Here is a 13,271-nt window from a genome sequence, read left to right on the forward strand (position 1 = left end):
GATGATCAAGCTACATTTCAACAGATAAAGGTTTTCTTCCTTTTGCGGGTAGAAATAGAAAGTGAAAGAAAGGCTATCTAGATTTTTCTCCTGCATTTTAGCACAAGAATAAAACCCAGTTTTGAGACCGGCTGAAAGAAACTACTGAAGGAAAACTCACACGTACAAACATTCTCCCCAGGGGGGCACGAAGAGGGAAATTGGGAAGTTCTTTGCAACTAAGGAACTTACTTTCTTTTTACAGTTTCTGTTCTAGCAAGCTAGTGTGTGCATGCTTGAGTATTAATAACACCCAGAGAACTGGAAGGTTGGGTGGGGGGGTTGTCAAAGGCACCCTGAAGGCCCTCAGAACAGGAGGAAGGAAGAGGGGTTAACAGCCTAGATACAAAGTCTTTTCTAAACAGCTCACAATGAAAAGTTAGGAAAACTTCACACTTTAAAACCACAATATTTATTTTGCCACAAGAACCCACTGTATCGATGATCGGAAGACATCCCTATTCTAGCACCCATTATAAAATTTCCAGTTCCCATTTTTATGAACCGTTGCTCATCTCTGAACCTATCTCTTCGTTTTCAATGGACAACTGAAGCTCTCTTGGAGCCATCCAGCTGGAACCCTTCTGCCACCGTGAAGAGGTGAATGTGGATACACAGTTGCTGAAAGATGTCACCGTTTCTTAGTACTACTGTTTCCACCGCTGGACTTGCTGAAGCTCCTGCTCATGTAAGGAAAGTGCACGGTTGGGGTTCTTTCTGTAGGACCATATAATCCCAAATTCCTGGCAGTGGCTGACTTCCGCAGTGGCTTGACGCTGGGAAAGGGGCTAAAGATGGGAGTTTTCGGGTGGCTGCCTTGGGGAGACTTGCCAGGGGCCTTGTTTCCTCCAGGTGTGTCTGGCGGCTCCGGGAGGTGCTGCTGGCAGGGCAGGTGCACCTTGGGATCAGTTTCAGCAGCAGCATCCCTTGCGTTCAGTTCCAAGGCTTCTAACTTCACCTGGACCACAGACACGTCGGCATCAGCATCCCCAAACAGTGGCTCTGGAGACTGCCCTTCGATGGTCCTCCCAGTGCCGCCATCAGAGCTGCCACCTTCCCTTTGAGCTGCCCCCGCACAATCGGAGGAAAATCCCTGCACTGCCCCCAGACTGTGAGTCTTGCAGCCCTCGTTCTGCTCGTCTATCAGCCCGACGGTGTCCCCACAGCCCAGCTGACTCTTGGTCCTCGCCGTGTTCTTTTTGTGGACCCGGATGTGAGTTCGCCATGGAGAATTGAGCTTGGTCCTGAGGTCTTCATAGGGGACGGGAGATACTTTGCCTCCTGTGTGACCAGGGATGTGGATGACGGCATTCTTGGCAGCTCTGTTTGACATTTTCATCTTCTTTCCTAAAAGAAGGTGGTTTATAACTGGAGAGTTGTTTACCTGAGATGGGAGAATGCTGGTCACTGGCCCTTTGTCTGAAAGAAATGTTGAAAGGTCGTGTGAAAGGTACCACAGAGAAAGACATCCAGCACAGAACAGGAGTCACACACAGGTTGTGCCCGGACCCTGCCCACATATTTCCCAGGTCTTGGCAGAGTCATGTAACTGAAGGCAGCAGAAACTGAATTCGATCCTAGAGCCTGGGGTACGGATTCCCTCCTCTTCAAAGAGGAGGAGACAAGCGGCTGAGGATACAAAAAGGAACAGACTCTGACCCGTTGTTACTAATTAGAGCCCAGCCTCCCTAATGTTTTTTACAGAGAGCCTTGTGTCTGAGAAGCAACCTCGGAGGTCTTGTATCTAGGAAATCTTTGAGGATTTTTTTTTTAAATAATAGGTCAAACACTATGACCATATAGATTACCAGCTGTCAGCTTCTGAGAGGTAGAAAAACAACACACTGCATATTATTGAGAGACAGCAGAATGAGAGAAGTGATAAGAAGGTGGTAAAAATGCAGTGACATCACAGCTATCCAGTGCCTGGCTCTACTTCCACTCCTGTGTCCTCAATTGACTTTGAAAGCAAATTGAAAACAGGAAAGCACCAAAAGCTGTGTTCTCCTGCAAGGCACTGTTAACAGTATTACCGTCCTCATCCTGCGGCTGACCGAGCCCCTATTTCCAATGAAGCTTCAACATTCATGGCCCCAGGGACGACAGCTGCAGGCAGAAGTATCAAGAGCAGACCCCGCCGCCTTTGGCCTTTGTGTGAACAGCCTTCCTCCTGATATCCAGGTCACGTGGCTGAACTCCCGTCTGTGCTTCTCGACTGCTCCTATCTACCTACCTCTGGTCACAGTCCAATCTTCACTGAAATTTTGACACCTGTTTCCTCTTCGCTCTATGTCCTCTTACCTACCTCGGTTACTTTACTGCCTCGGTGACTGACCCATCCTCCACCTGCCCAGTTCCATCCTAAACCTCATCACTCGGCTCTGCCTCATGTGAAAAATATTTAACTCTCATATTCCTCTCTTTGACTCTTCCAGCTCTCAGACTCTCGACGTAACTATACTTGGTACTAAACCATAAAGATTTCCGTTCCTTGATCCCTCAATCTTCTCATAACCTCTCACCGTCTCCTCGGCTCAATTACACCCCTACCCTGCTAGATGCACGGTGGATCCCTTGGACCACACCTCACCAATAACCACACATCCAGGCATCCCTATGGCTTATCACACAGGCCTGGCAAAACTCCACTCTAGATCCACAATTCACATTCTCCTTTCCAAAACAGGAGCTGCTAATAGCTGCTGGGGGTGGGGATGCGGGTGGGGGGAAATCACACAGCCAGGTGGATTGATTTCCCTTAAATTCATAACTTCCTATTTTTGTTAGGTCCGCAATGCCGCTGAACAAACTTTCTTTCCCTCTCCCATTGCTTCCGACGGCCGATCCAAATCTTCATCACTTTCTTTAAGCTCCCACCCAACCTTCAACTTACTCCCAAGCAAACAACTTTTCCTCCAATTTCTTCATACAAGCAGAAGCTATCAGGACTGAAAAGCCTTAACTTCCTGTCCTCCCTAACCTAGGAAGCTGGTACCTCAACCACCATCCTTACCACCTTCCTTTAAATCTCAGAAGCTGAGGACCTTTGCCTCTAGCACAAGTTCAATCTCTCCGCCTGTGCTGCTGATCCTATCCTACACCACCTCCTCTAAAACCCCCGCTACTCAAAGTGCAATCCCCACCCAGCAGCAGTGGCATCGCCTGGAGGCTTATTGGAAATGCATCATCTCAGTCCCACCCACAGCTACTGAAGCAGATTCCTCCTCTTGACACATCCCCAAGTGATGCGTATTCACACTAAAGTTTGAGAAACAATGCTCTCAAACTTTGCCCTTGAGCAGCAATCTCTCCCTAAAAATAACCACATAAACCCTGATCTAGAGTAGGGGTCAGCAAACTTTTCCTGTAAAGGACCAGACTATAAATATTTTAGCCACTGTAGTGCAAAAGCAGCCAATAGACAATATGTAGACAAATGGGCATGCCTGTGTTTCAACAAAACTTTATTTATAAAAACAGGCAGTGCGCAGAATTTGACCTACAGACCATAGTTTGCTGACCCCTGACTAGAGTACAGACACTGGGCAGATTTAGTACCCAATGGCAATTGTTCACCATTCCACCTAAAGCTTCTGAAAGTGGTTGGAAAAGAACTACATAAAGAATCAGAACATGGGGGTTCTAGCCCTGGCCTGACCACTCACTATAGTTATATAATCCTAGACAGTTGCTCAGCCTTCCTGAATTACCATTTCCTCATTTTTTAAAAGGACAGAAGAATATCTGTCCTTGCCTTTCTCATAGATTTGAGGACAAATGAGGATATGTATGTGCCAATGTTTTGAAACTTAAAGTGTTAGAGTTGTTAGTTCCTTTTGTGATTGCTTTTTTAATGATTCAGGATAAAGTAAGCATCTTTAAGAAGTTGCCTACTCCTCCCCAACAAGGGAAAGGTAAATTCAGTTTTTTTGCAAGATCAGTCACATGCTCACAAGCCTCTTAAAAACACGTCAAATTTGTATCTTGGTTAATCCTGGATCGGCATCATTTTCATTAGGATTTCGCTTAAAAGAAGACAAACCAATTCCCAAATCAGCATATATTAAACAATAAATCAGACTGTTCATTGGGATTTGGGGAATTTAAAGGAAAAAAGAAGCTTGACAATCCTTGGAAAAGAGCATTTCCAACTGCAGTACAATTGTGTTCTTCTCAGCAGACTCCCAAGACACTGCTAACCCACAGTCAGCAGGCACAGTAATGGCTTTTTCCGTTTCCTCTGATCACAACATCTGTTGTATTACTACCTAAATGACTGGTAGCAATATTATTTACCAGTATACAGATGACTAAATTCTACTTCCAAATGCCTGAAATTTAAGAGGCAATAGCTCCCAAATGTCTCAAATCCAAGGACTGCATGGCTTTGCAACATTCTAATCATTTGTAAAGCCTTCTCCACAAGCATACAGAGTAAAGAAGTATTGAATACCATCAATTGCCTGGTCCTTGGGACCTTTCTCTTATTTAGAGCCTGATAAGATAAAATAAAAAGTGAGAAGATAAAGATGTTATTGTCTCCTGCCAGCTGTGTTGGTGGATGCCAAGCCAGAGTGAGCAGTAATTCCCAGGACATCCTGGGAATACTTGGTCTTCCTTTCACAAGTTGACATGGAGCTGAAATTGACTCAAACAAAGAAGTACATTACCTGCCCTGATATACACCTGATGAACCTGCTGCTGCTGCTTCTTTTTAATCCGAGAATATTGCTGCTTCAGCGCGTTGATATCTGTGGTCATGCGTTCCATCATCATACTGTTAAAAGCTGCATGGTATTCACTTCGGCAGGAGTTGATCGCTCCTGGACTCAGCTCCGCAATGTTATTGGATCTCAGATTCTGGTCCCCATTTGGCTCTATATTCCAAGGAATAGAGACAAGGAGACACTATCACAGGAGGAGAACGGGACTAACTGGGAATTGCTTACACTATATAACCTGGGGTAGTATCTTAACCTCCAGGAAATTCTGAACCATAAAAAACATGTACACTAGAATTTGTCTAGTACTTGTTTTTATTTGGTCCTGAAAACATTTCTGCATTTTCTTATTAGGCTAACTGTGAGTCTGAAACGAGCTGTGTGGGTTCATTGTTTGATTTTATGACCCCTTTGTTCATTATATGGACATAAGATCCGCTGTTTCCAGATAAAAAATCACTGTCATTTTCTAAAATTCCCTTAGAAAAATATCACTCTAGTTTTCTAAAGTCAGGGTACAGATTTCCATATAACCACATGAGGATTTACAAGGTTCCACATAACTAACTGCACGAGGACTCACAACTATAAATTTGTAAATTTTACACTGTAGGGTTTAGTCAGTCATTAAAAGTGAGTTTTTCTTAAGTTAAAAACAGCAAGACATCCTATAAGATTATCAAGAATTTAGATCATGGTATCACTAGAAACGAAATGTTTTTATTCATTTAACAAGCACTTCCTGACTGTCTACTATGTGTGTTATGTCTGACGTGGTTTCTGCTCCTGTTAACACCAACAACTCGTAGATTTATCCCTCAAATAAATTTGAGATTACCTCCAAGAAACAGAAATAAGTACTGTGTGAAAATACACTCACATGCCACACAGGTAAACAGGGGATAAAATTAGGCTTTTCTAACACGATATGTAAAACTTGCCTGGGGACAAGCTTAAGAAAAAAGATTAGTAGGGGATTTCAAGTATCCTAACATCTGCTGAAAGTGTTATTCAGATAAAGACCGAACATCTGGTAAACTTTCTTTTTTATTGAAAATACTTCTCTAAGGAGAAGAAAATTAAAAGAGGACCTCTAATCTAACTAAAGTAAAACCAACAAGAAAGACTAAGGATGAAATTTAGGAGAAAATGACCATGTCATCCCAGAGCCTATAATTGCACAGAAAGAATAACAGGGGGGAAAAAAATGGAACGTAGACCCAGATGACAGAAAGCAGATTCAAAAACATTAGAGTTAAAATACTAATTGATCCCGTAGCTAGAAACCAAAAGCTAAAATTCAGGCAACTAAAGAGGAGATAGAAACCATTACAAAACCAACAGAACTCTTGTTGAGTTCAGATTTTTTTAAGTCATTTAAAAAGATGACAGGGGAGTGCATACCAAGAACACACACAAAAATGACATGAACCGAACATTAAGCAGGTTAAAACTCAAAACAAGCTAAGGCTTGCAGAACATACTCAAAACTACCACGACCAAAACAACAACAAAACAAACAGACAAACAAAAAGGAAGCCTTCTAAGCAAGAGGAACAAAAACAAGAAGATAGCCCCATGACTTTGAGAAGGCAGTATAAAGCTAGCAGATGGCAAAGAGAATGCAGAGGTGCCTGACATCTTTTGTTTCTGTCCTCTTTCAGCACGGAGAATGGTCTTCAAACTAGAATAAATGTCATAAAGGAAGAGCTGCCACCAAAGATAGGAAAGATCACAGTGGGGGAACCGCGAACTGCTTCAAAAGAGTTCATTACACGAATAATGTCCAATCTATTTTCTACAAGAAAAAAACAAACATAGCATGACATTCAATTCAGAGCACCACTTTTTAAGGGGGATACTATCAAACTGCAGGACATTTAGAGGTGAATTTATAGAACTTTAAAAGTTCTGGAAGACATATCTTTGAGAAATTCTGAATTTGGACCATGAAGAAACTTTTGGGGGACGTGATGACTGTCCTCAAGATTCAAAGGAGACATCCAGCAGAAGAGGGAGCAGACTTGTTCTATTTTGTTCTGAAGAGAAGAACTATTAATAGAACTAGTAAGTGGAGTTTCTCTCTTCAAAACTAGAAACGCTGGGCTAAGCAGAGGAATTAGCAGAATGTCTTATGAGATAATGAGTTTCTGGTCACTGAAATTCAAGTAGAGGTACCATAATATTTTGGCTTTAGGGAGTACTTCTATAGTGGAAAAGAAGCCAGTCTATAATGGATTCAATTTAACTCAAACAGAATGTAGTAAGCATCTATTATATGCCAGGCTCGGTGCTAAGGAACTGAGCACACAAACTTAAATCAGACGAGTGGGAGGCAAAACGAATCATAAAGAAAAAGAAATATGTATTATGCATGAAACACATAACAGAGAGATCCTCCTAAATGATAAAGTAACAGAGAAGTTACTTTTAATAAAGACCTTTAATAGTGGTAATCAGTTCGGGAAACAACAGGACACAATAATACTACCCTTGCTATAGTGAACCAACACATTGTGAGTATCTAATAGATGCCACCTCTTTACCTTTAACTTGCTTTTGGTACTTCTGCAGTTCAGGTGCCAGGAGCCCACTAAAAGGTCCGAGACACCCCACTGCATTAGCAATAGCATCTTCATCATCTGGGTCATTCTCTTCATCGCTGTCTCTGACCTTACCACGTCGTCTTGGAAAACATAAAAGAAAAAGGAATATTTTTCCAAAAAGTGGTATTATTTTTAAATAAGTAATATAGCCACATGACTTAAATGACATATATATAAGGTATATACATGATTATAATTTCTATAACATATTTATATATTTATATAATTATATATTATATTTTTATAATTTATACATATATATATAAAGTCCATCTCCCATCCCTGTCCAACTTCTACCCTGTTCCTGCCCCACTTAATCCCCACAGGGGACCACTGTTACTAGTTTCTGATGTGTTCTTCAGCTTCCTTATCAGTTAAATAAGCAAATATGACCATACAGTCTCATTTTTCACCTCTTTTTCATAAGTATTAGCATGCTATATATAAGTACACTCTTCTGCACCTTGCTTTTATTCACCTAATAAAAAAAATCTCTCCATATTCACACAGAGCTTCCTCCTCAACCTTTCCTTAATGTCTGCACTGTACTGTATGTACACATTATTGTTCGTATGTCTGCACTGTACTGTATGTATATATTATTGTTCGTGTGTCTGCACTGTACTGTATGTATACATTATTGTTCGTATGTATGCACTGTATTGCATGTATGTAGCCCATGTTATGGAACCAGGCTGCTAAATGATGCACACTCAAGTGGTTTCCAATATTAAACTATTATAAACAACACTGCAATAAATAACCTTATACCTACTGTGTTTTGCATGTGTACAAATATATTTGTTGGATAATTCAGAAAGGTAGAATTGCTGGGTCAAAGGATATATGCAATAGTAATTTGGGAAAATACGGTCAAATTGCCTGCCCCAAATCCCATGGTAATTAACCTCTCGTGAGCAAAGTGTAAGAGTGCCCGTTTCCCTATAGCCTTATCAACAGACAGCACATCAACCTTTTGAATTTTTGTCAACCTGATAGGTGAAAAAAACAGAATCTCAATCTTGCTTTAAGCTGCATTTCTCTTAGTCCAAGTGAAGCTGCCTTTTATGTAAACTGCCTATTCCCATACTTTCATCATTTTTCAGATGGTGGTCATTTTCTTATTGACTTCTAAGAACTTTATATATGAGAGGAATCAGTTACAAATATTTTTTCACAAATATTTTTGTGTCTGCTTATGGAGGTTTTCTTTTGCTCTGTTTTGGTTTTAGTCATGCGGAAAATTATTTTTAAAGTACTTAATTTTTTATCCCTTATTGTTTTTTTGAGTGAGTTATTAAGGCCTTCCCAATTCCAAAGAACTAAAGACATCCTTCCACATTTTCTTCTGCTTATTATTTCAGTTTTTTCCATTTAACTGTCTCATCTCTACGGAGTTTATCCTGATGTATGGTGTAAAGTATGACTCTAACTTTATTTCTTTCCAGACTGAGTCTCATTGGCCCAGCACCATTTACTAAATAGTATATCTTTTCAGTGTTGATTTACATTTTCATATATTAAATTCCTGTGTGTGTGTGTGTATGTGTGTGTGTGTGTGTGTGTATGTGTGTATTTGTTAATTTCTGGTCTCCACAGTATTTTAAACTAGCTCATCTGTCTACACTTTTTTGATTCTACCCTTTTTTAATTACTGAGATTTTTAATATTTGATCTTTTTAAATAAGTTGTGGGGTTGCTAAATATCCCTTCAGTTTATGTTCCAACCTTCTTTGGAAAGTACACTTTCAAAAATCTCCCTCTAGAATTTAAATCAAAACCTTTGGGAAAGAGATATTCAGATTTTAAGCACCAAACTACTTCAAATGTATTTCTGGGATTTAACAAATATTAATAACAAATTAAGGTATTAAGTCTTCCATCATGAAAACAAGAAGGAAAAAAAAAAGGACCTTACCCAGAAACTGAGGTGGGCTTAATTGTGGCTGGGAATGGTGTAATGTTGTAGGTGTATTTTTCCCTCAGCTCTGCCAACTGTGGAAAAGGGAATGGAGCCATAGAATATACAGTCTGGAAAACAAGAACAAAAATGCCAAGTCTGAAATGGTGGCCTTAAACAGCTCTTATCAATCCTGCAAAGACATTAAAGTTCTATGATTTGGGTGTGAAGAGGTAGATACTGCTCCTTACACAGCAGGTGGAGAGAATATACTTCAGTATCGTTTTAGAGAAAGACAAAAGAATACTGATAAAACAACAGTTAGTCCCCAAATCAACCCAGCTGGGACTGGGCACGCCAACTGGTGAACATGGGTGGGCAAATGGGGACAGTCTGACGTTCTCTTGCTCATTTGATAGATGGGCTAATTCAGAAATTCACAGCTCCCTATTACTTCTTTCACAGCGAACCCATCAATCTTCTTCATCTGTACCACTCGTTTTTCAAAGCTTCGCTTGATGATTGTTATAGGCATTAAATGTCAGCCTTCCAGATACAGTTATGTCTGGGGGACAATCTTGTGATCACCTGCAAGCTTTCTCCAAAGATACCACCTTTTCAAATGTCTGTGAATCAGTTCTAGGTGAAAATTGTTAACTGTTATTTTTAAAGAAAAAAAGAAAGAAAAGTGACAGGGTGTAAAGCACAGGCTGTTAAAAATCTATAAATAAAATTGGGAAAAGCACCTGTGCTTCCTCCAGGATTTTAAGATTATGTATCGTTCTACCAGCAGGAGGAAAATCATCTTGTTTGTTCTCTTAATTTTATGAAAATTTAACTGCTCCAAACATATTTCTTCAATCTTTCAGGTTCTTATTCACCAGAAAATGTATATTAATCACATTAACTTTCATTTCTTCCAGGAAGCCATTCAAATGTCCTGATAACACTTTTCTAGGACAATATTTTGAAGTGGTATTTTTCATTTCAACAGTACTGTTTTCCTGAAGGCTTAGGAGATGTCTAATATCTGCACAGGTAGGAAAAGGAGGGCTCTGAAAGGGGCTTCCTAGCACTGCAGCCTCACCCCACAGCTCAGAGCCACCACCGGGGACAGTCCACCACAATTTCGATTCTAAACAGTCTGCACATCTGACTGTCCCCAAACTTCTGTGGTATCCGCTTATACCTTAGTGTAACATCCCAAGATTCCAAACAAGGAAGTGTTGACTAAAATTCCTTCCCTTTGATTCTCCATTGCTTATTAGGCAAAGTTACACAGTTTATTGGGACCACAAAAGTCATCTCCAAGTCGTATTATCTCACACATACTTGATTACAGACAGTCCCTGACTTACAATGGTTCAACTTAAATGATTTTTCCAGCTTACGAAGGTGCAAAAGTGATACACATTCAGTAGAAACCCTTCTTTGAATTTAGAATTTGGAACTTTTCCTGGGTTTACGATACGCCATAGGTCCTCTCCCGTGATGCTGGGCAAGGCAGCTCCCCATCAGCCACGGGATCACGAGGGGAAACAACCAATACATTTACAACCATTCTGGACCCAGACAACCGTTCTGTTTTTCACTTGCAGTTCAGTATGCAATAAATTACGTGAGTTATTCAACTCTTCATCATAAAACAGGCTTCGTGTCAGATGATTCTGCCCAACTCTAGGCTAATGTAAGTGTTCTGGGCATGTTTAAGGCAGGCCAGGCTGAGCTGTGATGTTTGGTAGGTTAGGTGTATTAAATGCATTTTCAACGTATGAAGGGCTTATCTGGATGTAACCCCATCGGAAGTCCAGGAAGATCTGTGTACCCAAAAGGCTGAGAAGCAGTACAAATTTACTAACAGTCAACTGTTCCCCACTGGGAAGAAGCAGAAGGCGCCCTGTGGTTCCCACTAGGCTGGAGTGTGAGACTAAGCTGGTTCCCAACCTCTCTAGGCCTCCTTTCTCTCATCTGAAAAAATGAAGGCATGAAACTCAGGACGCTGGTTACCTCTGAGAGGAGAGGGGGTGGCGGGATCAGAGAGAAGGGTATGAGGGTGTTCACCTGTGCTGTTAATGTTTTATTTAAGTTGGGTCATAGGTGTGTAAGTTTTATTATTTTAATGCATTCTGTATGCCTGAAATACTTCATATAATTTCATTAATAACATGGTCAGAGTACACGCTCACATTTTTTGATCCCACAAAGTGTACCAGCAGCCCATCGCCCGAGAACCTGCTTTACTGCCAGTATGGAATTCTTCCCTCCTTGCTCCTGTGACCTGTCTTAACTCCACATACCCTTTTGAGGGAAATGGAAAGATGTGAAAACCTCAGCACCCCAACTTTAAGTGCAGAGCACGGCACCTCTGCTTGGGCCTCAGTACAGCAGCATCACTCTCTGACACATCAAATGTTGGTCCCGCTGCTGGGCCAAGAGTCAGCCTGTCCCTCACTCATGAGACTTTTCTTCCTTAACAATTTAGAAACCTGGTTCAGATTTCAAGAAACGCATACCATGCAATGAATAGCACGGTGACTATAGTTAATGATACTATATTGCGTATTTGAAAGTTGCTAAGAGAGTAGATCTTAAAAGTTCTCATCACAAGAAAAAAAATTTGTAACTGTGTGTGGTAATCGGTGTTGACGGGACTTACTGTGATCATTTCACAATATATACAAATATCGAATCATTATGTTGTATATCTGAAACTAGTGTAATGTTATATGCCAACCATATCTCAATAAAAGAGAAACCCACACCATCTGGATTCAAGTTTAAAAGATGAAATTATTAATGCTAGGAATTTCACAATTCTCTACAAAGTAAGATGCCTCATTGGAGACAATTAGTGGGATGTCTAGCTGAAGATTCACTTGTTTTATTTTTGCCAGTTTTATTAAAAGTTATCAGAAAACTCCTTTGTCCAGCCTCATGAAGGAAGTGTGTAAGAAAAGAAAGTGCTAATAAGGACCTACTGTATAGCATGGGAAACTCTACTCAATACTCTGTAATGGCCTATATGGGAAAAGAATCTAAAAAAGAGTGGATATATATATATATGTATAACAGATTCACTTTGCTGTACACCTGAAACTAACACAACATTGTAAATAAACTATACTCCAATAAATATTAAAAGAAAAAAAAGAAAGAAAGGGAAGTACATCTTGCCCCTACTCTGTCCCATCCTGCTCCAGGGTAAACAGTCTGGGGTCTTACCAAGCTTCCTTCAAGGGCGACTCAGCTAAAGACACTGGACCAAAAGGAACACTGGCTCCATTGAGCTGCATTCTCTATTCCTGGTCTTCCTTTCTCTATAATTTACTTTTAGTTAGCCCTTCAAAGCATACATCGGTGTTCCTGAAACAAATGTGCTAAGAGTACTTTGCATATACTCACTCACTTAAAGGTCTCACATGTCGGCAGGCATGTTTATCCCATGAAGGTACACCACACACACCACCACAGCCCTCAGGATACCTGAGAAACTGTAGACTTCCAACTGTGTAAATCAGAGATTTGTAACAGATTTCAAGAAAGGAATTTTACTAATCATCTTAGAGCCAAAGTATAGTACATGAATAGGGTCTTAGGGTTAGAAAGAAATTTAAACATAATTTAGTTCAACCTCCGTCCCAAGCAGGAGTTCCCTCTAACGCATCTCCAACAGATGATCATAAAGGCACTGCTGAAACACCTGCAGTTACGGGCACACACAATTCTGCAAGGCAGACGGTTTCATTTTGACAGCACTAATCAATCAAACAGTAACCTTCTACTGGACAAGCATTCACATCCACGTAATTTCTACTTCATCACTGATACAAAAAATGGAACAGTCCAAGGGCAGGTCCTGCCTCACGGCACGTGAAAGCTCCCCGCAGCTAACAGTAAATTATTGACAACCACTTCGGGCTAGGTTTTCCTAAGCACCTAAAACCCATCTAGTAAACAGCATCTAACTAACTTTTCTCTATATTACTCTTAAAGAATTCATGAGAG

At 40.6% G+C, this 13,271-nt stretch overlaps 1 protein-coding gene across 4 annotated transcripts in view; it reads right to left on the minus strand.

Moving 5' to 3' along the window:
- Nucleotides 1–428: 428 nt before the first annotated feature.
- TBC1D30 (TBC1 domain family member 30) overlaps nt 429–13,271 on the minus strand; it is an 83,970-nt gene continuing 71,127 nt past the window's right edge. For 2 of the 4 annotated variants that reach the window (XM_019918772.3, XM_033866347.2), the window contains 4 exons: nt 9,285–9,397; nt 7,307–7,446; nt 4,710–4,916; nt 429–1,458 (listed from right to left, as the gene is read on the minus strand). In XM_019918772.3, the coding sequence (XP_019774331.1) occupies nt 671–1,458; nt 4,710–4,916; nt 7,307–7,446; nt 9,285–9,397 (1,248 nt within the window). In that variant the 3' untranslated portion in view covers nt 429–670. The remainder of the gene's footprint in view (nt 1,459–4,709; nt 4,917–7,306; nt 7,447–9,284; nt 9,398–13,271) is intronic. The other 2 variants (XM_073788415.1, XM_073788416.1) reach the window with 1 other exon arrangement.

The sequence above is a fragment of the Tursiops truncatus genome, chromosome 11 (genome assembly GCF_011762595.2).
Source record: "Tursiops truncatus isolate mTurTru1 chromosome 11, mTurTru1.mat.Y, whole genome shotgun sequence".
NCBI lineage: Eukaryota > Metazoa > Chordata > Mammalia > Artiodactyla > Delphinidae > Tursiops > Tursiops truncatus.